The sequence below is a fragment of the Notolepis coatsorum genome (genome assembly GCF_963971535.1).
Source record: "Notolepis coatsorum genome assembly, chromosome: 1".
Taxonomy (NCBI): domain Eukaryota; kingdom Metazoa; phylum Chordata; class Actinopteri; order Aulopiformes; family Paralepididae; genus Notolepis; species Notolepis coatsorum.
The window spans coordinates 168,507,448-168,534,065 of NC_140165.1; the positions used below are offsets into that span (position 1 = coordinate 168,507,448).

At 43.8% G+C, this 26,618-nt stretch overlaps 2 protein-coding genes across 4 annotated transcripts in view; both read left to right on the forward strand.

Annotated features, from left to right (window-relative positions):
• The window catches only part of myzap (myocardial zonula adherens protein), a 49,588-nt gene extending 35,673 nt beyond the window's left edge, over nucleotides 1-13,915 (forward strand). For 2 of the 3 annotated variants that reach the window (XM_084317726.1, XM_084317728.1), the window contains 8 exons: nucleotides 422-574; nucleotides 3,113-3,238; nucleotides 4,023-4,151; nucleotides 4,340-4,434; nucleotides 4,523-4,628; nucleotides 5,864-5,947; nucleotides 11,562-11,668; nucleotides 12,988-13,915. In XM_084317726.1, coding sequence (XP_084173852.1) covers nucleotides 422-574; nucleotides 3,113-3,238; nucleotides 4,023-4,151; nucleotides 4,340-4,434; nucleotides 4,523-4,628; nucleotides 5,864-5,947; nucleotides 11,562-11,668; nucleotides 12,988-13,402 — 1,215 coding nt within the window. In that variant the 3' untranslated portion in view covers nucleotides 13,403-13,915. The remainder of the gene's footprint in view (nucleotides 1-421; nucleotides 575-3,112; nucleotides 3,239-4,022; nucleotides 4,152-4,339; nucleotides 4,435-4,522; nucleotides 4,629-5,863; nucleotides 5,948-11,561; nucleotides 11,669-12,987) is intronic. The other variant, XM_084317727.1, reaches the window with a different exon arrangement.
• A 3,809-nt stretch (nucleotides 13,916-17,724) lies between these two features.
• On the forward strand, nucleotides 17,725-26,229 carry polr2m (RNA polymerase II subunit M). Its single transcript, XM_084333644.1, has 4 exons — nucleotides 17,725-17,910; nucleotides 19,453-20,112; nucleotides 20,623-20,854; nucleotides 25,778-26,229. Exons 1-4 carry the CDS (start codon nucleotides 17,801-17,803, stop codon nucleotides 25,910-25,912), a joined length of 1,137 nt encoding a protein of 378 aa, XP_084189770.1. The 5' UTR covers nucleotides 17,725-17,800; the 3' UTR covers nucleotides 25,913-26,229.
• The last annotated feature ends 389 nt before the right edge of the window (nucleotides 26,230-26,618 follow it).

The window sequence follows — 26,618 nt, forward strand, 5'->3', positions numbered from 1 at the left end:
ACATCACAAGACACCACACCACAACACAACACACACAGCACACCACAACACACCATAACACACTACAATGCAACACATCACAAGACACCACACCACAACACAACACACACCACACCACAACACACCATAACACACTACAATGCAACACATCACAAGACACCACACCACAACACAACACACCACAAGACACCACACCACAAGACACCACACCACAAGACACCACACCACAACACAACACACCACAAGACACCACACCACAACACAACACACCACAAGACACCACACCACAACAACCACACTTACTGTAGGCACAGTACAGTACCATGTCTGACTCTCATGTCAATCCTCTAAAGTCCTAGCTTCAGCTGTGTTCCATTATGATGCAGGGAAGTTAAAAGAGTAAAGGTGTGTTCCTCTGCAGAAGTCCCTTCTGGCGAGCTGTCACACCCGAGTGGGCACCCTGGACGAGGTGAGGAGTCTGCGGAGCACCTGGGAGAAGACGGAGAGCCGACTGAGAGAGAAGGAGAGGCAGCTGGCTGCTGCAGAGGCTGAGAACCGCACTTTGAAACTAAAGGTAATCCTGGGCACACTGACTGTTGACTGATTATAGCAGCGCCACCCAATTTGTTTTGGCCGCCATGGCATTTGACAAGCTCATGCTATTCTCCTCTTATTTTTAAAGTGCTGTAAATTCCTAACTGTAATGACTACAAAATGTACATTTTGTGATGGGTGTAGCGGTCACCTGTAATGAACATGAGACACTTCACCATGAACCCTGCATCGTTAAAAAATTAGGAATAAAACTGGGGTTAAATGTGACAATACTAGGCACACCTACTCCTATCCGAGCTCCGGGAGGGTCATCAAAGAGAAGAGAAGTCTATTCTCTGCCCTTGCCCCACAATGGTGGAACGAACTTCCCACCACAGTTAGGTCAGCCGAAACCCATCCAATCTTTCGCCGTCAACTAAAGACGCACTTATTCAATCATCCGATTTTTTTTTTTTTAAACTCAAACCCTAACTGACCTTACTGTCATGTCCTAATATACATACACTGTAGCACTCAACACTTTGATGAACATTGTTACTCAGCTGATAGAGTTGTACCCATCCTGCTGTCTTGTTGTACAAAACTTGTAACTCGCTTTGGATAAAAGCGTCAGTTAATGACAAAATGTAAATGTAATGTAATGTACTGGTAAATTATATGACTTTATTATGTGAGCAAGTGCTGTCACACACACACACACACACACACACACACACACACACACACACACACACACACACACACACACACACACACACACACACACACACACACACACACACACACAGTGCATGATGGCAGAGTCTATCAGAGAGGAGACATGTCATGCACCTCATAGACAAGATTATGATGTACATTGTGATCATCAAGTCATGCAACGTTTGGTCTTATCCCAGATTACTGCCCAGCAATCTGGTCTAGTGCTTTAAAACAAGAGCTCCATACAGCTCACTCAGATATGAGCTGCACATCCTGCTCTTCACTGCTCAGTCAGGGACAGTGTGGAAGGGATGCAGGCCAGGCTGTCATGGATGAGGGTAGAAGAGAGACTGACATGCAGCCTGATCCAATACATAAGAAACATTTGTGCCTTAAGAGAACCTACATACTTGTATTCACAGATAACACACACAGATGACAGATCATTATGATACAAGACATGCTTTTACAAAACACTTCACGTTACGTTGTGTAAAACCAGTGCTTTAAAGAAAACTGTAATGTATAGAACCATGTCATACTGGAACAGACTACCACCTAGTCCTACTACCATTTAATCGACAGTAATTGCTGTATTTAACAAAATATTTATTTTTACTTAAAGGGGAACTATCTTATAAATGGCTTTTTCCAGTGGTTTGCATTGTTTTCTAGCAATGTGGGGTTGCTGACTAGATGTGAAATCTCTAGCTCCTCCCGTTTCTTCAGTTCAGCTCAGACAGGAACCTCCCCCACTGAACCAAGCCATTCAGAATTTAGCGTATCTGTGACGTGTAAGAATTCTGATCTGCATACCTCAGCTCCTTCTGTGGTTGTAGCAATAAACAATTCGCTCAACAACGGAGCGAGTGGGAATAATGCGGAAGCGGTTTCCCTGTCACTGACACTTCCTCAAAAGAGAGAAAAAGGGAGAGAGAGAGGGAGAGAGAGGCTCTCATACGGTGTGACTCGTCTCGGAGCGATCTCTCCTCTCTCTCTCTCTCTCTCTCTCTCTCTCTCTCCCTCTCTAGCTCTCTCTCCCTCTCTCTATCTGTATCTCCCTCTCTCTCTCTCCCTCTCTATCTCTCTTTCTCCCTCTCTCTCTCTCTCTCGCTCGCTCGCTCGTTCTCTCTCTCGCTCTCTCGTAGTATCAGCACTCGCTGTATCACGTCAACCTGTTGCAAAATATCATAGCGCACGCTCCCACGTGTATTCCGGTCTATGCAATAATATTCACGGGGTATATATTGTCATTTGAAACAAGTTACCAATGCATTGTCCCGTGGGATTATTCCCCCCTGTGGCGAAATTAATTAGTCCCTCTCTATCTCTCTCTCTCCCCCAAAATGTATCTGCCAGTGCATTGCAGTGCAGTGGGTGACTGTCACTCAAAGCGCATTGAGAGTATGGGCGGAGCCCAGCCAAAACAGCTTGGAATCTTGAAGGGCAGAAACTGCTGCTCTACAGTACTTGATTAGAAATACAAAACAATGAATAAAAAAACTTACAAATGTGTTCCATAGACTCACAGGAATTGTGTAAAATTGCCCAAATAGTGAAAGAAATAATAAGATAGTTCCCCTTTAATAAGTTACTTTTGTAAATAATGATTTACTTACATTCATCACTTACTTTGTGGGTGAGGAGTCCATTCCGTCTACTGCCCCATACTGGCACTGTTACTAAATAATTGACCCTATCTCCAACCCTGCCCTATTTTTTTTATCCTCCAATCACAACTGTTGCTTCCCTTGCGATTGGAGGATCGAGGCAATGGGGGGGCTTGAGGTAAATTACTTCCTCACTCATTCTCAGAGTGTTAACGGTAAACTTGTTGGCCGTGCTGTGTGTCCTCTAGGTGGAGACGACCCAGGAAGCCAACAACCAGGTGGTGCAGGAGGTGACAGCCAGGCTGCAGAAGGAGCACGAGGAGGTGTTGAGGAGGGAGCGGCAGAGACACGTGGAGGAGATTGAAAACTTGCAGGTGTACATCGCTCCATCCATGTCCATTACCCTTTTACATCACACACCCATCAAATGCTAATAAGAGATTTGTGATTATTTGCAAATATCTATTGAAAACCTACTTGCATATAGCTCTGTATGAAAGCATGTACAATAATGCTGTATATGCCATATATACATACATATATATATATATATATATATATATATATATATATATATATATATATATATATATATATATATATATATATATATATATATATATATATATATCCAGTATGCCAGTATGACTTACTACCATAGTGTCTTTATACCTGTATCTTTAACTAATCTTCATATTTAATCACTGTACATATTAATACTACAACTCTGTACATACATCTGATTAGCACTATACTCAATAGTACTAATTATATATAGTCTAATCATCTGTAAATTGTATATTACTATTGTACTTTATTGTTACATTTGCACTCTAGTTGGATGCCAAACTTATTTTCATTGTACTGTACTTGTGCTGTATAATGACAATACATTTGAATCTAATCTAATCTAAAAACAAACAAACAAACAAATAAATAAATAAATAAATAAATAAATAAATAGGGAAAACGTGCAGCACGTTGTCATTCCTATCCTACATTTCCCCAAAGATCACACAGTAGGAGTCGCCCTCTAGTGTCGTACAGTTGTAACAACAGAACACCACTGATATTTTTGTTGATATATAAATTAATAATTTATATCAAAAGCAAATGCTGCACTCTAACCAACATGCGTTTAACTTCCAATCAACCTAGGCCAGAATAGATGAGTATGTAAAGCGGCTGGAGGAAGCAGCGAAGAATGCTATGATCGCGGAGGCCAAGATTGCAGAGAGAGACCAAAGGATCTGTGAAGTGGAGCGTCTGCTGGACTGTATGGGAGAGGTCAGAATTACAAATGACATGTTGACTATTTATGTATCTATTTATGTAGACTATTTATGTAGACTATTCATGCTGTTAGTGTGGGGGGGGAATAATAAGGTGCAAACAGAAGATGACATATTCGGAATACTGTAATATGGCTGTAATATAGTTAATTAAAGTATGTATTTTCATTTCTCCTTTCACAGGAAAAGGGTCAGCTTCTGGGGAAACTGGAGGAATGTGAACATCGTCTACATTTAATGGCGCTCACAGACAGAACTGATGAATCTCTAGTCAGAAGGTAATTCATATTTCAGTGTCATTATCGCCACACATACTAACACTGTACACTGTACGGTTAAGGCTGATGATCACTGGTCCTCCTTCAGGTCTCAGCAGCTGGAGAGCCAAGTGTCTGAGCTCCGGGAGAGAATAAAGCACCTGAACGACATGGTGTTTTGTCAGCAGAGGAAGGTCAAAGGAATGATAGAGGAGGTCAGGACCATTCTTTTTATATTTTACTCAACACAAAAAACACACTTCTTCAATCAATATCTTAAAAAAAATACATAATAACCTTCCTACTGTCTTTTACTATTATGAACTTTGCTACTAAGTAATTTACTATGCCTATACTACTACCTACTATGCTAATATGTCTTTATGCACTCAGAGTGTAGCACTCAAGGTTGACTGTTTGACAAAAAATACCATTTACCCTTAGCTGCCACAATTGTACCCTTCATGCTGACTTGTTGTACAGAACTTGTGAGTTGCTTTGGATAAAAGCATCAGCTAAATGACTCAATGTAAATGTAATGTAGATTTAATTATCTGTTCTGTTCTGATAATATGGTAGGTATGGATGATAAAAGGAAATGCATCCCCCTTGACTATTTATTTTGCTTTTGCTTTTTTGTATGAGGTCCCGTGCAACTAAGCTGCAACAGCATCCATATATATGTAGCCGAGATATGCGCTAGCAAGCTGGGAGGCTGTTGTGGCTATCTATCAGACTGAAAAGGAATTTTATGTGAAATAAACTCATGTTCATAGTTCCTAAATAGTCTCTAACCAAACCCTAAAGCTGAATCTTGAGCAACAAGATGAAATAAAATGTTGAATAAAAAGAGCGACCCTATGTAGGCTACCCTAATTGCACCCTTGGTTCAGATTAACTAAACAGGCTGTAAAAGATAAATAACAACTTATAGGCGGTCTATATTTCTATATTTTATGTTCATAAGATTTCAGACACTTTTTCTTATTCAAACGCTAGTTTTCAAAATAAAGAAAAAGATTATTTCCAATGTGTGTAAACCTTTACTCGACAAAAGATGGCGGACGGTCACAATTATTTGTATCCTTTTATTCAAAGAAAATGTACATCTGTCTGTACATACCTGCATATAATCCTTTTTACATATCTGTAAATAGTAGATACTATATCTATCTGTACATATCCCTTACCTACTCTTAATAGTTACGCTGCTGGCCAGTATGACTTACTACTCATTAGACCTGTATCACTGTACATTCACCTGCATTTAATGCACATTGGGTGGATTTTCAGAGTTCCCATGGTGCTAACCAGACTTTTTGGACAAAAAAAAGACACAAGCAGTATTTACTAATATATTTACTTAATACATATAATATTTACTAATACATATAATATGTACTAATACATTTCTGTTTGTTCTTGTATTGGTATTATTGAAAATGTGAAGGTTGAATCACTACGAGATAAAGTCGCCCAGAAGGACATGTTCATCTCAGAGCTGCTGGATAGACTCGCTATAGTAGAGTGTGAGGTAAGTCAATCGACGTATTGCAAACCAAGTTTGTCCAAGGGAAGCAACAGTAGTGATTGTATATCCTCAAATGCCTCAAATGTATATACTCCCTTTTCTGGACTCTTTTTGTATCACAAACAGTACTGTATTTGCAAATCTGGTATGTCATAAATGTATAGATGTAGCAGTACTGTCTATCTGTATGTCATGTTTGTCATATATGTCTTGATGAATTGAACATGGGGGACCCTGATGTAAACAAGACGAAAGTCTTTCTCTGGTCTGCATCCCCTTAACAATTGTGTGTATTGAGCTGTACTGTATTGTACCCATTCTGCAATCTGTTAATAAAGTTTTCAATCAATCAATCAATCGATTGGAGGATCAAGAAAACAGGGCGGGTTTGTGATGGGTCCATTCTTCACCCCTGTTTGTCTGGAGGGATTTGCTACATTCTGTGGTTCTCAAAACATTGACTTCATACCTGTACTGTGTGTCCTTTGACTTTGGATACCTGATGCCCTTTCTGAGTGTGGATCTGTGTGTCATTTCTTGGATTTAACTTCACTATACTTTCATTTCACCTGAAATGAAAAATGAACTTTGATTTGCATGTATCTGATCTGAAACCAGGGGCGTTGCCAGAGTTTGAACTTTAGGGGGGCTCCTAATTTATACTCAAACGTCAAAGGGGTTGTGAAGATCTGAGATGGACAGTGCAGCAGAGTTGTGATTGGCCACTGCCCTGGGCGGAGCCAACCTATCATCATCTCAGGAGCTTGGTCAGAGCATTCCATTATCGATCGTGGTAAACTACATTAAAAACATGGACCAAATCTAGGAAGGACTGGCCAAGGAAGAAAATATAGCCATTTGTACAACATAACGCAGCACACCCACCTAGTGGTTCGGCTGTGTACTGCAACCCACATGTTGAACTGACGTGGAAGTATGCCAGTCTAGCTCCCACGCACAAAATATCTGCAACAGCCTAGGTTGAAGCATATCTTGACCCCTCCGGGGGCACCCCCACCCCCTTTCTCCCGGGTTTAAACAGCCTAAATGCTCATCTTCCATACGTTTTGACAGGGGAATGGAGACATGTTTTCAATGAGAATTTGTAAGTTAGGCTTCTTTTTATTGTTATTAATGCTATTCGTGAACATGAACAACTATATTCAGAGAGTGGGAAAGGTACTAGGACTGTGAGCATAAAATATATTTTGATAAAATGATTCAAAACAAAAGCTCATACGGGCTCATTAAACTCTTAAGCCCTGAGGCTTTTTTAAAAGTGGTTCCAAGGTCAAAGTCAGCAATGTGGAAGTATGCCGGTCTAACTCCCACGCACAAAATGTTAGCGACAGGCCGACAGCCTACGTTGAAGCATACCTCGGCCTTAAGGAATCATTTGAGTACAGTTCAACACTGTATGTCAATATGTTATGTCTATTAATGTGTTTTGAATATCATGTATTAAAATGATTACAATTCTGAGTGCATAGAGGCTTGGGACTTTATATATATAGTGATTCTCATGCTCAATTATGTCTCATAAGTTATTGCAGCCATTTTTAGGTTGATACCATTTGTTACACAGATTTGGTCTAAAATCTTACCATTTTTGACCACTTGATAATTTATAAATATGGACAAAAGACCCTACAAAATATCCCATTAATACACCAAGACCTTGAAGAACACCTCGAAGAATTCATGCTGTGATTTGGTATAGAAACCTTTTGCCATGGAGATTTCTACAAGACTTTTTGGTGATTGGATTGTGAGCATTTCTGTTGTTACGAGGGCTCAGTGGAGCCATTATTTAGCCCACTTCCTGACAAGCTAGCATGATGTAAGCTGGAAAACCTATGGATTCCTTAGGTTGTCTCAAATCAAATCAAATCAAATTTATTTGTAAGGCCCGACAACACACATGAATGTCCCCATGGGCCGGACACGTCTTCTTTAAACAAGTCAAGAAGAAACATCACAATACATAATCTAATCAAATCAAATCAAATACAATTTATTTGTAAGGCCCGAAACACGCGTTAATGTCCCCATGGGCCGGACACGTCTTCTTTAAACAAGTCAAGAAGAAAACATAACAATAAGTCAAGAACAAAACAAGTCAAGAACACCATAAAGTCCAAAAAATTTTAAATAAATGCTAAATAAATAAATGCAACACTCCCAGACATACCCCACGCGAAGGTAAGGAAAAACTCACTAAAACCTAGCAATAGGAAAAAATGCACCACAGGCAATGTGGAGGAGAGAAACCTTAGAAGGGCCGTTCAAGGGGGCGGTTAGGTGGCCGAGCGGAGATTGCGTTCGTCACCAATCCAGCTCACAGCTCCGGGGTTGTCACCAGCTTGGCTGGCCGTTCACACTAATATAATTGGCTGTATTAGAGGGTGGGAGAAGCTGGCGGGGTGGGTCCGGGTCGTTGTAAACAGCGACTCCTACAGTTCGGTCGGGGCGCCTGCTAAGCGTGGATTGGACGTGAGGGGGATAGTGTGGTCCTTCCACACGCTACGCCCTCTCAATGAGAATCCGCGCTGCCAGGTGAAAAGAAGCGGTTGATTGGCTGGACGTGTGTCGGAGGAAGCACGTGGTAGCCTCCACTCTCCCAGATGATCTGACTGTGGGGGGTAAGTGCGCAGCGACCAGGAAGGGACTGATAATTGGCATACGACTAACATTGGGATGGGAGAAAAATCGGAGGAAAATGGAGGGGGAAAAAGATTTTTTTTAAAAAGAAGGGCCATTCAAGGGGGGATCTCCCTTAGATGTCGGTGATAGTTGCAATAAAACAGGCGGACAGTTGGTAGGCATGCACTCATATGCGTAGTGAAACACAGATAAGTGCATGCGATACCAACTGAACATTTTGAAAGATTAAAGATAGAGCTGATAGCGATAGCAACTGAACATTTTGAAAGATTAAGATTAAGATTAAAGATAGAGCTGATAGCGAGGGCTGTCAGTTTATCGCGTTAATTAGATTAATTAATTAATAAAGCTAAAAGTTGTTAATAAAAAAATATATATATATTTTTTTAATTTAAATATTTTTTAATGTCATTCATTCCATAAGAACGTAGTATACACATTTACAAACTTTTTTTTAATATGGTCCATTTGCATGTTCTTGGTATCTGATTCTAGGGACATCTATGGATCTCAGGGAATGTATTCCCAGTGTCAGAAATACTGTGTCTGTTACTAGGCTTGAGTAAATTGTAATGAACCAAATGACAATATCAATAAAAAGTTTAATCTTTGATCAAGAACTAAACAAAAAACACCATGAAATCCAAAATAAAATGTAAAATAAATAAATGCAACACTCCCAGACATACCCCAGCGAAGGTACGGAAAAACTCACTAAACACCTAGCAATAGGAAAAAAGCACCACAGGAAATGTGGAGGAGAGAAACCTTAGAAGGGCCGTTCAAGGGGGGATCTCCCTTCTTAGATGTTGGTGATAGTAGTGTTGCTATGGATGATCAATGGCTGGAGAATAAAACAGGCGAAATAGTTGGTATGTATGTACATATATGTGTAATAAAACACAAATATAAATAAATAGTTGGTATGTATGTACATATATGTGTAATAAAACACAAACATGCAGGCCCACAGTACATGCAATAGCAACTGGGGTACATACCATTTAAATGTTAAATAGAATAGAGCTAAGAAGAGCAACAACAAAAGAAAAAGCATAGGGAAACGAGCACTAGTATGAAAATAGGATAACGGCTAAATGTCAAGACTCAGAGCTCAAAATATCACAGTCATATTCCGTTTGCACATGAATATTTATTCCGTTCGGATCCATTTGAGGTATGGGGGCCATCACCACAAGACGTCCACCACTTTGGTCATCACCACAAGACGTCCACCACTTTGGTCATCACCACGAGACGTCCACTCACAGGGAGACGGGGACAGGCGTTAGACAGTTTGCGTATTTGTGATGGGCGGACATAGCAATAGATACATGTAGTAAGCATAAATATGTGAATAGAATAGATACATGTAGCATATATTTAAATAGAATATATACATGTAGTAAGCATATACAGTATGTGAATAGAATAGAAGTACTTAACCCAGCAATGAACTAGAACAGGCATGGTTTAGACGTTGTGGGTCGGACAGAAGACGATATGAAGCTGATCCACAACCTCAGTGGTGCACATAACCAATGTGGGGGTAGAACAGTCACTGCAATCTTGGCCATCACCTCGAGACATCCACCACCTTGGCCAACACTATGAGACAACCAGGCATGCAGTGGTGGTCAAACGCGGTTAAACGCCGTTTAGGCTACGTCACTGAGGCAGAATAGAATAGAATAGAAATACTTTTATTATCCCGTGGGAAATTTGACACTGCGAGCGAAGTGCGCACAATGATGTGCACGCGTGCACACAAAAATGACTTGTCGCGCCGTATACCCCGGCCGCCGGCCGGCACTTATCACCTAGACTTTGCATAATAATAGGATACCGACAACCAAAATACAAGCCCTGTAGGTGGGGGGTTGCTTGATCTCCCGACTGGAAGGATGAGACAAGTTGTGCTTCAGTCTGAAGGAAACTGTCCTTCAGTAAACTAACTCTAAGTTACATTGTTAATTTAGTTTGTATTTACTTTTCTAGTTTAAGTTAATTCAATTAAAGAAATTGTAACTACAATTACATTTAAAACATTGTTATGCATAATAATCATCTGTTCTGTGTGCAACCGAGGGAACATGTAAGCGCGCGTGCACGTGGCGTTTGGCCTTGGCCCATATTACAACTGCACCACTGGAGACAACCACTCAGAGAGATAGGGAGATGGGGACAGGGGTTAGAGAGTTCCCATGTTTGTAGTGGGCGGAATTGGAGCAATAAATACATGTAATAAGCATATATATGCATACATTGTGACAATAGAATCAAAGTATATATAAGATAATCTCGTTTCGGCGGCTACGTGGCGTAGTGGGCAAGGCGCTCGCCACGAATGACGGAGACGCTGGGCTTGCCTGTTCGAGCCCAGCGCTCCACATTGCTTTCAGTTTAGCTGGTCGTTCATACTAATACACATTGGCCGTATTAGGGGGTGGGAAACTGATGGGTGGGGATCGGGCGTTGTGGACAGCGACTCCTACAGGTCGGTTGGTGCGCCTGCGCAGTAGAATCAGGAAGTGTCGGGGGCAGCGTGAGCCTCCCACGCGTTACTCCTCGCCACTGAGAGATCGAGCTGCGCAGGTGAAAAGATGCGACTGCTGTTACCTCAAGTACCGGAGGGGACTTGTGCTATGTATGACTTAGTCCACATTGCAGCCGGCTTGTGGGAGGCAAGAAACAGCGTTCGTGACAAGGGAGGGTTGAATTGGATGATACGAAATTGGGATGGGAGAAAAATATAGAAAATGGGAGAACAAGTGGATTAAAAAAAAAAAAAAAATCTTGTTTCATATGCTACCACTACGTTCTCTAGCTTCTAAAGTCGGCTAATGGGGCTACAATGGGGGGGGGGGTGGTTAGGGGATTCAAAGGGCCCCCCTAAAAAGAGTCTGGCAACGCCACTGTCTGAAACTGTCCTTTTCTCTTTTTCTTTTCCTAGAATAATGAATTAGAAGACAAGCTGAATTATTTTATGTCTATGCAGACTCCCCAGAGGGGTCGTTTGCAAACCAGGGAGATTGGAGTAGGCTGTGATCTGCTCCCCAGGTAAGAATCCATAGGTCTATAATCAACTAGGCTGCAGTAAAAAACTTAAAACCAGGTTCTCAAACATAAACATAAAGACGGACAATACGCTCATCACAGACAAGCTGGATGTAGCCAATTACCTAAACACTTTCTTCACAAAAATAGCCACAACACTGGTAAACAAACTACCCTCCCACTCAGGGCATTATGGGGTAGAACACATAGTAGCATACTACAAGAACCTAAGCGTCCACAAAGACGACTTCAAACTGGAAATGGTAACTACAGATGAGGTACTCAAAAAACTGAGCGCCCTCCAACCGAACAAGGCCACTGGCCATGACAACATCCCCTCCAAATTTCTCAGTTACAGTGGGTGACAATATTGTCACAAGGAAAGATGAAATTACCTACCTGGGTTCCATCCTAGAGGCTAATCTTTCCTGTGACAAAATGGCATCCAATGTAATAAAAAAAGTCAACAAACGAACTCGATTCTTGTACCGGATCTCCTAGTCAAACAAACTAGTCAGACTACTGCTTGACCTGACTCCTAGAACCCACCTCACCCCTGCCCACTTTGACAACCTAGGTTGGCTTAGAGTAGACGACAGAGTACAGCAACTTGCAATGGGCCTGGTCTACAAGATACACTACACGACCAAGGTACCCATGTACATGTCAAAATACTTCCCAAAGGTCAGTGAATACCACGATCACAACACCAGAGGGAGCTCCACAAATCATGTTAAACCCAGATTCGGCTCAAACAAGGGACTAAACACGTTTCGCAATTATGCCACATCAATGTGGAACGCCCTACCTAAAGCTGTAAAGGAATGTGAATCACTACCCACTTTCAAAAACAATCTCCCTACCCCCCCCCCCCCCCTCCAATGTACCGTCCCCCCCCCCCCCCACCCACCCAACCTCCTCCAATGTACAGTTTCTACGTCAAATGTATATACACTCCTTTTCTGGACACTTTTGTATCACAAACAGTACTGTATTTGCAAATCTGATATGTCATAAATGTATAGATGTAGCAGTACTGTCTATCTGTATGTCATGTATGTCATATATGTTATGATGAATTGAAAATGGGGGACCCTGATGTAAACAAGACGAAAAGTCTTTCTCTGGCCTGCATCCCCTTAACAATTGTATGTATTGAGCTGTACTGTACTGTACCCATTCTGCAATCTGTTAATACACTTTTCAATCAATCAATCAATCAGGTCATACACAAGCACATTTAACACATTGTTGTTGTTGGTGACACTGGCTCCTGAGTGCATTCCCTCATCTAATCCTCTCACCCGATTTGGTGTCCGTAGACCCGAAGCACAAAGGTCTGATGTTGAATCCGCCGTCCAGTCCGAACCGACTCAGTTCCATCTCAGGGAAAGTCCTCCCTCCCCCCGTCAGACAGCCTTACCTCAAACAAGGACATTCAAATTAGGTTCTCCTCCACCGACACCACCCCCGCCCAGCAGACTGGAGTCCAGCTTACTGATGTACAGTCCTCTTCAGTACAGCCGCTTCCTGCAGTCCAGCTCCTCTCAGTCCACACAGCTACCTGACCCAGTTCAGTCAGACGGGTCTGTCACTCCGCCGCCCTCGGCCACAGCCTTGAGCTCAGAGGAATACACTCCAGCCCCGCCCATCTCTCGAGCGAGATCAAGTCCGTCCCAGATCTACACACCTTTCATGAGACTCATGGAGATAACAGCGAAGATCAACATCGAGTGAATTGTGACGACTTTACTATCTGGTGTTATTTTCACTTCTGACTACGATAAAAAAGATAATCTCACCCTGTGTGACTTAGATTTCATTAGAGTCTAAACAGACAAAGATTAGATGCCATTTCTTTCCCTGTTGAGAAAGAACACTTTGCAAATCTGTCATAGGGTGGAAAAGGTGATTCTAGTCGATAATGTAAAAAGAAAGATCCTATGTATATGCATATACTTTTACATTTTACACATACTGCACTGTTTGTGTAATATTGCCTACTGTATGGTGTAAATAATGAATGCTCTGTAAATTATTTAATGTAAATAGTGAAGTGAGGAATTGTAATTTTGTTTACAGTGACTAGCTTACTCGTGTGGCTCATGGAATTGTGAGCATACTATCGTGTATGTAAGGTTTATAAGGTTTAACCGTATTTCTCCTGGCATTTTATATTCGCTCTGTACAAATTATATGAAATATAATTTTTTCTTATTTGTTATATTATGTATAAAATATTTATTAATATGCTTTGTGCCTTTGTGAACAACCTAATCTTTAAAATCCCATACTGGTGGTGTGAAGGAATCATTTATTATCTTTAAGTTGTCTATAACCCTAACCCTAATATGACAAAATTATCAATTATAACTTGTTAGGCCTAAATAATTTTGTGACTGACTGCCATTCCTGAGCCACTGGCACAGATATAGTCCAGCTCATGTCGACACTGCCAGAACTGTGTTAAAAGAAGCAATTGCTTTATCATGTGCCTTTTCATGAATGATACATATCAAATTGCAACTAATGACATTGGGCTAGTATATATTTGAAAAATAAAGGCTATCTACAACAATTTAGATTTTTGTTTGTGGATCACAGATTCATACATCATTATTCATTGAATGAAACCTATAGCAACAGCTTTAGCAGCTTTACTGTTGCAGCTTCCTGTTTCCAACAGAGTACCACCGTGTGATTGTATATTCTAGCCTTGTTAAGTTATACTTTATTCATCCCTGTGGGAAATTATTCCTCTGCATTTTACCCATTCTAGCCACTTAGTAGCAGTGGGCAGCCGCAGACAGGTGCCCAGCAGGGAGCTACTGTAATTGTAATGCCAGTAACTGGACTAGACCGCATTCATACAGAACTTTACAACGTATGCCTTGTGTTGTAAAGTGTTTATAAGTTGTTGACTTAAGGCGGCTGAGTGGCGCAGTGGGCAAGGCGCTCGCCACTAACGCAGGAGATGCTGGTATCGAGCCCAGCTCTCGGCGTTGCTACCGGCTTGGCCAGTCGTCATACTAACAAATTGGCAGTGTTAGAGGGTGGGAAAGCCGGTGGGTGGGGATCGGACGTTGTGGACAGCGACTCCTACAGGTCGGTTGGTGCACCTGTACAGCAGAATCAGGAAGTATCGGGGGCAGTGTGAGCCTCCCACGCGTTATTCCTCACCACTGAGAGATTGCGCTGTTCAGGTGAAAAGATGCGACAGCTGCCTCCTCGTGTACCGGAGGGGACACGTGATGCAAGGCTTGGTCCTCACTGCAGCCGACCAGTGGGAGGCATAGTCTAGCAACGTTCGAGACAGGGGAGGGGAGAATTGAAGGGAGAATTGGCGAGGCGAAATTGGGATGGGAGAAAAAATTGAAAATAAGGAGAAAAAGTGGATACAAAAAATAAATAAGTTGTTGACTTAAAGCAACTTATTCACATCGATGGCGGAAGCAACCATGCAAGGTGCTGGTCATAGGGAGCAGTTACTGGAGTACTTGCTACGCTATATTCAACATCCAGTATGGAAAAATGTTGGTGCTTGCAAAGTCACAAATTGGGTGTTTGATAGCTCGGTGTAGTCAGAATAGTGAGTTCTGAAACTACTGGGCTAAAGTTACTATGGAAGTTAAGAAAAAATCTGAGTGAATTGAGATGGTGATAGATGCAGCCATTGGGGACAAAGAGGAAGATATTCAGAGTTCTTTAAAGGAATGAATTCATTAGGGCCATGGTCATTATAACTGAAACCCCCGGACCCTCTTCTCCACTGTTAAGAAACTCCTCCAACCCCCGGACCATAACACACTCTCCTCCCCCGACCTCTGCAACTCGTTTCTCCACTCTTTCAATAACAAAATCTCCCAAATCAACAGCTCACTGACCGCTCGCATCACCAACTCGCCCCCGTCACTATCATTTCCCCCCCACCTGACTTCATCCCCCCTACCCCTCTCACTACCTTCGCTCCCGTTGACTCCTCCTTCATCACAGACATCATGACCACCTCCAAGGCCACTACCTGCTCCCTCGACTCCCTCCCCACTACTCTCACCCCAAGGCCTGCCTCCCTGCTCTCATCCCCCACCTCACTGCCCTTTTCAATCAGTCACTATCCCAACTAAGGCCACGTTCCCTCCATCTACAAACTCGCCGCTGTCACCCCTGTTCTCAAAAAGCCCACCCTTGACCCATTCAACCTCTCCAACTACTGCCCTATCTCCAATCTACCTTTCCTCTCTAAAACATTAGAGCACATTGCTGCCTCCCAACTCCACTCCCATCTCCAGTCCAACACCCTCTACGAACACCTTGAGTCTGGCTTCCGTCCATCGCACAGCACCAAAACCGCTCTGGTCAAAGTTGTAAACGATCTCCTTATCTCCGCCGATTCTGGTGCCCTCAACATCCTGATCCTACTCGACCTTAGTGCAGCCTTTCATACAGCGTGTCACTCCATCCTCCTCCAAAGGCTGCACCAACTGGGTGTTGAGGGCACAGCACTCGATTGGTTCACCTCCTACCTCACCGACAGACATCAGTTAATCTCCCTCTCCGGTCACACCTCTCCCCCCTCCTCAGTCACACAGGGGTCCCCCATGTCTCAGTCCTCGGCCCCCTGCTCTTCATCTGCTATATACTCCCCCTTGGTCACATCATCCGCAAATGCAACCTCGACTTCCACTGCTACGCCGATGACAGCACACAATCCTCCCACAACTCACCCCTCAGTCACATCGAGTCCTGCCTATCTGAACTACAATCCTGGCTGACCCACACCCTCCTCAAACTCAACAGCGAAAAGACAGAACTATCTCTCATCGGCACCAAAACCACCCTCAGCAGATCCGGACCCATCACACTCACTATAAATGACTCAACCATCACCCCCTCCCCCCTGGTTCGCAACCTCTGCGTCATCCTGGATCCCACCCTCTCATTTGACCCCCACGTCCTCTCTGTCATAAAAACCTCCTTTCACCTCCACAACATCGCCAAAATCAGACACTGCCTCCTGCTGCTGAATCCCTCATCCACACCTTCATTTCCTCCCGCCTAGACTACTGTAACTCCCTCCTCACTGGCATCACCTCCCGCTCCCTCCATAGACTTCAGATGGTCCAGAACTCTGCTGCTCGCCTGCTCACCAACACCCGGTCCTGTGACCACATCACTCCTGTCCTTCACTCTCTCCACTGGCTCCCAATTAAGGAGCGTATACAGTTCAAATTATTACTCCTCACCTTCAAAGCCCTCCATAGCCTGCCCCCCCCCCCTACCTGACTGACCTCCTTCTCCCTTACCGCCCCACCCGATCCCTCCGGTCCCCTCCCACTGCTTTGGTTTTGGTGATCTGGCCTTCTCACATGCTGCACCCCGACTCTGGAACACCCTCGCTCGGACCATCAGAGACGCTCCCTCACTCTCCACCTTCAAATCCTGTCTCAAAACCTACCCGTTCTCCCTAGCATTTAACCTTCCCTACCCATAACCACGCTCCTCCAACCTATCACCCCCTTTTCCCCCTCCCCTACCTTCTCTCCTCTCCTGCTCCTTCCACCCCCCCCCCCCCCCCCCCTCGGTTTCCCTTACTTACTTCTCGACTGCCTCCCCTCACCTACTGGCTCCTGTATTTGTTGTCTGTTACTCGTGCCTCTACTTTCTTGTGTATTCATATTGTTCCCCGTTTCCCTGTGGTTCTATGTTTCTTTGTTTTTCTTTTGCCTATTGTCAGCGACTTTGGGTCATTGAGAAGCGCTATATAAAATAAATGAATTATTATTAGTAGTTATAGTTTTGTTTCATGGGATGGGTAGTTTAATTTCTTAATTTTCAAGGGTGGGTTTTAAGTGTGGTTTCAGTAGTGATACGGATACCTCACGGTAGGAGGCAGTATACACCTTTAAAGTTAGTTTGTGATCCGCCAATAAACACAGAAGAAGGGGGTTTAGGAAGCAACGTACTGTATCTTTACCACATAGGTTCCATGTATGATGCTACTCAAAGAATCACATCCATTATGTGATGATATATATATTCAGTTAAGTGATAGCCTTTTATTTGGAATGCTTGCTGTTAGATCTAGTTAACGTCAGCCTTTGGAATGGCTTAGCTGCTAACTAACTAACGTTAGCTATGTCCTCATCGCGGACAGATCGCCAGGGACAGGTGGGTGATCTGAAATGCAAGAGTAAAGAAGAACTTTGTGAACTACTTCTACGCCAGGAAAAACTGCTGTCCAACAAGTAAGTATATAACGTTAACAACCACCGGATAGAAATACCACTCCTCCCTGTAACGTTAACAGTTAGGGTTAGCAATAACACGTTGTGGCTGCCATTGTTATTGTTATTTCATAATGCTAAGAGTAAGTGACAAAAGGCGCTTCCCGGTCATCACGCATGGCAATATAAACAGTGGACTTGGTACCTGAGGTGGCTGGAATATAACTGTCATGGAAGTGGACGTTTGGAGAGGAAATGATACTCAGAAAGTTGAAAGTCTCTCCGTTGCACTTTACCAGTGCTGTGCATCTCTATGCGTACAGTAGTTGTGTAGAGGAGTCAAAGACATATTTAGGTTATTATGAATGTTATATGTTTATTTTTATAACCTTACATTGAAACGGCATTAGGAATATTGATTGGATTTAGATAAAGTCATTGAACCGTCTTATTTGTCATAATAGAACATTCTAGAATTCAGCAAGACCGACGGCTTCTCAGTTACAGTGGGTGACAATATTGTCACAACAAGGAAAGATGAAATTACATACCTGGGCTCCATCCTAGAGGCAAATCTTTCCTGTGACAAAATGGCAACCAATGTAATAAAAAAAGTCAACCAACGAACTAGATTCTTGTACCGGATCTCCTCTCTGGTAAACAAGAATACCCTGAAGACTCTGGCAGGAGCACTCATTCAAGGGTACTACGACTATGCTTGCACCTCATGGTACCAAAGCACCTCAAAGGCGCTAAAAACAAAATTACAAACATCTCAAAACAAACTGGTCAGACTACTGCTTGACCTGACTCCTAGAACCCACCTCACCACTGCCCACTTTGACAAGCTAGGTTGGCTTAGAGTAGACAACAGAGTACAGCAACTTGCAATGGGCCTGGTCTACAAGATACACTACACGACCAAGGTACCCATGTACATGTCAAAATACTTCCCAAAGGTCACAGAGATCCTAACAGAAAATATATACATATGAGGGGGAGGAAACTGTACATTAGGAGGGGGTGGGACAAATCCCAACACCCCCTATGTTCTTGAGCCAGCCAGGAGCTATTGGTGTATGTGAAAGCAGTTCTTCCTCTTTTGATTATTTTAACTAGTGGATACCATAGTCTCACAGCAACATTGATAGAAGACATTTTTAAATGTAGCTTTAAGAAATATTGAGCAGAGAAAAATAAATTTAACTTTGTAACAGATATGATCTACATGGACAGAATTGCCTTTATGTAACTGGCATTGATCATTTGTACTCAGAAAAAGAAGACGTTGAGATATTACAAAAGTTGTCTAGATAATAATAGAGAATGCCAAGTTCAAATGGAGCAATCTCAAGACTAGATCCTACAGCTGTGGCTAATTTACCAAGAGATTTACCTGGAGATCCCAATGTGACGTGGCATGTGAGGACCATTCGAGAAATAAGTCAGGAAGAGCTAGGCAGTGAATTAGCACCTAGATACTTAGATATTACAGTACCTGCAAACCATCACTGTTGCTTTGAATATGTAACAGGTGAAATATTGACGGTGTGTCATTTGCAGGAGGTTCTTGCAGACTCTTCCAGACAAAGGAAAGAAGATATCGGACTTTGCAGAGAGAGTACGGCTCGCCATCGCCCACCATGAAGAGCAAGAACGGAACCAAGACATGTTCTCTTCCCTCAGGACAAAGTTAGAATCCAAATACCGGAAGGCCTTTGCTCAGCAGCAACACGGTGTGTGTGGAACACAGACGAGCTCACACCAAAACAAACCAGGTGAGGATGTGGCCTGCGGTGTTGTCGTGGAGACGGATACATCACCTGTCTCGCGCAATGCACGGGACACCGCTGCCGTCGCCGGGCAACGAGGACACTCCGGAACGGATGCTTTTGAAACCATGGAGACGACGGTCGCTGCCGGGGCCTGTCTAATCCCAGACGGCACAAAAGAGAGTGACCTTGCGGAGGCCATGGAGCGGGTCAGACTGTCTGATCACACAGAGTCCAGTAGACCTTCCAGAGACCTTGCGGAGGCCATGGAGCGGGTCAGACTGTCTGATCACACAGAGTCCAGTAGACCTTCCAGAGACACGTTAAACAGCACTGCCATGGAGAATCTCTTCACTGGAAAACAGCAGCAGAAAAAGCCGCACTACATGGAGGTTCTGGAGAGAACGGAGGGGAATGCAGCCACCAGGCGGGACAAATTCAAACCTAATCAGTGAGTTGGTTTTCTTTTCTCTCCCGGTGGAGTTACATTGAAGATAAGATGAGATAAGATGTGGGGGAGGGGAGGTACAGGTATGGGCAGGGTAATAGTAGAAACACATGAATATAGGCAATACAACTTGATCTGAATATAAAAATGAGAAAAAAATATACGGTGTAAACAATATAATTAACTCTGAATATGAGTAAAATTTACAGTGTAAACAAAGGTGCAGAAGTGGGTCTGTATGCCCAATATCGGCATGTATATTATACGTTACAATCAATATAGGCAATAAAGAATTTTAATCTGAATAGATACTATGAGTAAACAGTATGCTACCCTAACTGGCATGATATACGTCATATATTGTAGTCTGTGAAGGTTTTGGTGGTTAAGGTTATTCAGTAGTTTGCATGTATGTGAAGAAATGATGATGGGATGACCTCTGTTCTATAACCATACTGCTGATTGTTTGAGAGGAGGTGACACCTTCTCAAGTAGTGACTCTTTTGTTGGCAGGCTGCCTCCCAGAACGGGCAACTCTTCCTCAGGATCCTCGTCTCCCTCGTCCCTCGTCCGGACCCCTGGACGTTCGTCTCCACTCTCTGCACAAGCCAGGAAGGAACGGGACAGGAAGCACATGGACGACATCACCTCAGCCAAGCTCCCTCTCCTCCACTATAACCCCGTCCAGCTTCTCTCTCTGGACCAATCGGTCGTTCTCATCAGGGATCAGGCAAAGAAACAGCAGGTTTGTATTGACATCAGTGTCAGTTTTGCAAAACAGGACAAAACAGTGATACGAGACAAGACAATAAAGTGCAATGGCTAATGATATGTTGTCAGTGCAAAATAGAGTTTAAAATTCCAGCCCTAGCAGCTCCCCATAGAGGGGGTAGTGGCGCAGGGGGACACTCATTTACTAGGTGAGCTGCTGAGGGGAAGAAACAGAGTCTGTGGCAGGTTTTCAATGTCTTGCGCAGCCGTAGCCACCTGCCGTGGGGAAGCATGGTGAAAAGGTTGTGACCCGGGTGGGCAGGGTCTGCTCCATGATCTTCCTAGCCCTCCTCAAGGCCCTGGTGGAATATAGGGACTCGAGGGAGGGAAGGGTGCAGCCGATCACCCTCTCCGCCGAGCGTATCACCCGCTGCAGCTTGGCCTTGTCCCTGACCGTGGCCGCAGGAAACCAGGTGGTGATGGAGAGGGTGAGGATGGACTCGATGATGGAGGTGTAGAACTGAGCCATCATGGTCCTCAGCAGCCTGAACTTCCTCAGCTGATGCAGGAATAACATCCTCTTCCGGGCCTTCTTATTGAGAGGGTTGATGTTCAGCTCCCATTTCAGGTCCCGGGAGATTGTCATGCAGAGGAAGCGGCAGGACTCCACAGAGGCCACGGGGTACCTCCCAGTGCACAGTCTCCGTTCAGTGTACGAGGTGTAGCTGAATGAAAAATGGGCTCAGTCTTTATGCAAAGAGACAAACAGGATAACGGGGGTGGGGACGCTACCCAGAATAAAACATTTTCTAAGAAGCTGTGCTTCGTATGTTAATACTAGGATTCAAACATTACCATGTCTGTACTATGAAAAATGCAAACATGCAGTTTCCAACAGGAAACAAGCTTCCTGTGTTGTAACGTTTTATCGTTACAATGCAGCAGGTACACAATACAAGATATACGTCTTGCAACGTATAACTTATGGTTTTGTTTTCACATAATAATGAACGTGAGATACTCAAACAAGCGAGCTAGCTGACTGCTGTCATTGCTAACAGCTAGCGCTAGCGTATTTCGGGAACAAAAGCATTCATTCTGAATGTTACATCGCTGATGCATGAAATGTGTAAGCTTAGTGAAACAACATGGCCAATGCTACCATGTAACATCTCCAGTCTCTTTCCTCGTCTTTCTTTTCTGGCCTCCCAGCTGATGCTACCTGGCTAGCTACTGTACCTATACCCAGCATGCTGCTCAGCAGTGTAACAGTTAATAGGGTCCCCTCTCAATAGGGAGGTATAGTCTGACATCGCTTTGGACCACCCGCGAGGTCCACCCGTATAGGGATTTATCATTGGGAAAATGGATGATCGGCTATTGTAACAATTCTGCCTCATGAATATTGAAAAGCTATTTTTTTTTATCATTTTTGGCTGAAATAAAATTCAGCGATCTTTCTTTACGATTAATTGCAAATATTTTCATGTTGAGCTATAGATTGTGGATGAATACGCACAGAAAGGTACACCATGCAAATGTTAATGCTTTTATTTGCTTCCTCCGGCCAGAAACGGCAATAACGTAACCACTACACCTCCCTATACACTACACAGTGTAGGTGCCAGTAAAACAAGGGAAAATATATTTATATATATAAACGCTATTCGCGTAAACAATTTTTTTATAATTGATCGACTATTCGAAAATCGATGTCCATCCCTAGCAGGCCACGTGAGCGGATCGGCGCGGCCGAGAAATCCGCTCTTCGCTCTTTAAAGCTTGGTCCGGTCCGCTAATCGTTCATGTTGACCCCGCCCCCAAGTCGCTCTCCGCTCGCTCCCCGCTCACCTTGAATCGAGCGCTCCCCGCGCCAGATCGCTCTGCATTTTTTTTTTTTTTTTTGGAGCATGGTGTAAATTAGCTCAAACTACAACAGTCTACACCCCCTGGGCCCCTTAACAATTGTTTGTATTGAGCCGCATTGTAATTGTACCCATTCTGCAATGTTAAATAACGTTGTTTATCCATTCACTAGCTCTATTAAGCGATGATAGGCTAGCCGAGCCACAATGCTATGGTCGCTGCCATTAACGTTAGCATGTAAGCTAACGCCAACAACAATGGCGTCGATACTTTTTCTAACAGGAGTGAGTGAAGGAGGAGGAGTGAAGCCTGAACAGGATATCACAGGTTCACCCTTCTCATTGGTTGAAAATGGCCTTCATGTTTGTACATCGCCATCTGTTGCTTTGGCATTGTACTGCATGTATATTACATCAACAGTGTTAAACCACTGTGAGCGACCTGGAGTGGATTGGAGCGGAGGAGAACTCTCGCTCCGGACGTCGCGCCGACTCATTTTAAAACCCACTCCTCGCTCACGTCAAAACCGGCCGCTCCGCGCCCCGCGCCGCTCACGCTCCGATCCGCTCACATGCACTGATCCCTAGTAGCTACAGTATAAACATGGCTCACTAGCTCTGGGTACCCTGTGTCGAAGTGTGATTGACGTTGATGTCAAGCTGCTTGTGGGACGCCACTAGGGGGCAGAGCGCCTCAGTGAATGAATGAGTGCGTTAGTGACACTGACTAGGCTTGGGCGGTATCATTTTTTTCATACCGTTATACGATGATTACCTAATACCCCGGTATACGGTATATGACGGTATGACTTTCATTATCATCGGGGGGGGGGGGGGGTGGCAACCCGTGTTACCAAGTAAACAAATCACGGAGATGGCCAGTTCGCCCGCAGCATCCTAGTGCTAACGTTAAGCTCTCAGAATGGTAGCAGTTCGCCCGCAGCATCCTAGTGCTAACGTTAAGCTCTCAGAATGGTAGCAGTTCGCCCGCAGCATCCTAGTGCTAACGTTAAGCTCTCAGAATGGTAGCAGTTCGCCCGCAGCATCCTAGTGCTAACGTTAAGCTCTCAGAATGGTAGCAGTTCGCCCGCAGCATCCTAGTGCTAACGTTAAGCTCTCAGAATGGTAGCAGTTCGCCCGCAGCATCCTAGTGCTAACGTTAAGCTCTCAGAATGGTAGCAGTTCGCCCGCAGCATCCTAGTGCTAACATTAAGCTCTCAGAATGGTAGCAGTTTTCTAAATACCCTATACCGTAATACCGTCATACCGCCCAAGCCTAACACTGACGTCATAGAGGTGCTTCGCATCTAAACACGTGTCACTCAGTGAAATGTATGGGTTGAATGCACACTGAAAGCCATAGCTTGCTTATCACCCCGCCACCCCTCTCAGATTGTGGGATTCGTGTATAATCTTTAGACGTTTTTAGAACCTTATTCTGTAAATGGTAAATGGTGCGTGCATTTATATAGCGCTTTTATCCAAAGCGCTTTACAATTTGTTCCTCACATTTGACCCATTCACTCACACATTCACACACCGACCATAAATAATAACCATGCAAGGTGCCAATCTGCAATGGACCTGTCTCAAAACCCTGCCCTCTTTTCTTGATCCTCCAATCACAGCTGTCGCTTACCTCTGACTTCCTCGTACAAACAAGGACACTGGGACACTGGGAACCTACGGATTACCAGACAACTGCTCTACCTCCCGAACTACTGTCTCATGTCGTATGTCATGTTGTAGTATATTTGTATATTGTATATATACAATATATATTGTGTATATTGTATATATTTGTATACATCTATGGCATACCTACTAGGCATGTCCCCAACGGAGACAAAGTTAAAGGGCAGGCATGGGAGAATTGCAGTAACATAACCTGTTTCATTAGATGGTTAATTTACCATCCAGAGTAAAGTGTATGAAGCCAAAACATCAAAGGATGTCATTACCCAAAATACAGTACTTTAGGGAGCGCTCTGCATAGCTTTGTATCAGCATGACTTTGATTGTTAAAAGGTTAATGGTAAATGGACTGCATTTATATAGCGCTTTCATCCAAAGCGCTTTACAACTTATGCCTCACATTCACCCATTCTCTCACCGATGGCTCATCGGGAGCAGTTAGGGTTTAAGTGTCTTACTCAAGGACACTTAGACACACTGGAATCGAGCCGAGAATCTTCTGATTACCAGTAGGGATGCACCGAAATTTCGGCCACCGAAGGTTTTCGGCCGAAAATGGCAAAAAATTGCCTTTCGGCTTTTGGCCGAAAGAGTTTTTTCACCGAAAATATATCACCGAAACGGAAACAACCTGTAACCTAACGCATGTTGTTGTGATGATGTCGCGCTGTCGGGAGTCGCGCTGTTTCTATGTAAACTCTGCGCGCAACGCGTCCAATAAATGCGTCTTTAACATCCTTATTTACTATATGCCCGTCGCGGTTTATCACTGAGTGATCTAATATGCATATTCTTCAGAGCGAGAGGGGGGGGATAGTGTTTCTCACATTGACAACGTCTGTCATTGATAATATAATCTTTCTCGAGCATACACGTCGCGCGTCTACTGTGCCGAGTCAAGAGAGCGCATTCATCTGGGGACTAGAAAGGTGCGCTCAGTAGAGCACAGATGTCCGCCGGGGCAGCCAGAGAAAAGATGGAATTAATGTACTGTATGCATTCAGAAGTGCTGAATAAATGTTTTATGGACCCATAATAGTGATTATTTATTATTTAAGTTAAGTTTTGCCATAATCATATATTTTTCCATAATCATAATGTTCCACAACATTGGTAAAAAAAAAAATCTATTCTATGAATCATTTTCGGCCTTTCGGCATTCGGTTTTCGGCCAACTGTTTTCTATTTTCGGTATCGGTTTCGGCCAAGAATTTCCCATTCGGTGCATCCCTAATTACCAGGCGACCACTCTACCTCCTGATCCACTGTCTCCCCTGTTTGTTAGTAGTGTCGTTTTCTGCATGATCATTAGTATTGAAATTATCACTATGGTGAATGATACTGTGTTCGTTCTGTGTTTTCAAACCTTCTCACGCCGGCTCTTCTTTTATCTTCAGGAGTTGCAGGCCGTGCTGGCGGCCCAGAGGCTGTCTGAGGGGCCGAGGGTCAGTATGGGGACCTACAGAGGGGACGGTGGGCCCATGCCGGCCTATAGGGAGGTTCATGACGATCCCTCTTCAGAGGAGGACTGATCCATGGGGGGGGCCAGTACCGTGGGTTCCCTGGCATGACCCCTAACCCTCTGGGACGACAGGCTTTGGGCTCTGCGGTCAGGGCCGTTACAGAGGAGGATTTCCGCCTCAATGACGAGCATTCCTCCAGGGGACGCGGATAGTAGATATTGTGTACCATGAAGACGCACGTGGCAGGTGTCCTGGACCTGTGTAGTCTTTTACCAACTGCGTTGCAGTTCCGCGTTCGGGTTCCGCGATCGGATTGGCCACTGACGTTTATCTCTGTGCCAATCACGTTACGCCTATTTCTGCTAGCTAGCTAACGCCTAGTTCTATCACTGGTTAAGCTTGGCGACTCTTTCGAAGTTGGTTAGAGTTTGGAATCAGGGCTGGTGGTCTATCGCCCTGCTCTAAGACAAACTCTAACCTTAACCAACATCGAAAGAGTCGCCAAGCTTAACCAGTGATAGAACTAGGCGTCAGGGTTAGAAATTAAAAAAAAATGTCAAGGTCTTTTTTTGCCCCCCTTAACACTTTGGTTGCCTAAGGTTAAATTAATGATATACCATAGATTGCCAGCGCTATTTGTCTATGGAGAAAGTCCCCTTCTTTGCAGGGCTATAACTTTTTAAATTCTATTGCTACATTGCCATTATTAGGGCCCATTCAAAGTCCTATATGTATTGTTCATTGTGTAGCAACGTTAAACTTTTTCATTCACATA

Coding starts and splice junctions, on each gene's coding strand:
- polr2m (XM_084333644.1), top strand. CDS start 17,801: ATGTCCTCATCGCGGACAGATCGCCAGGGACAGGTGGGTGATCTGAAA. Junction 17,911..19,452: donor GAAAAACTGCTGTCCAACAA/GTAAGTATATAA, acceptor TGTCATTTGCAG/GAGGTTCTTGCAGACTCTTC. Junction 20,855..25,777: donor ATCAGGCAAAGAAACAGCAG/GTTTGTATTGAC, acceptor TTTTATCTTCAG/GAGTTGCAGGCCGTGCTGGC.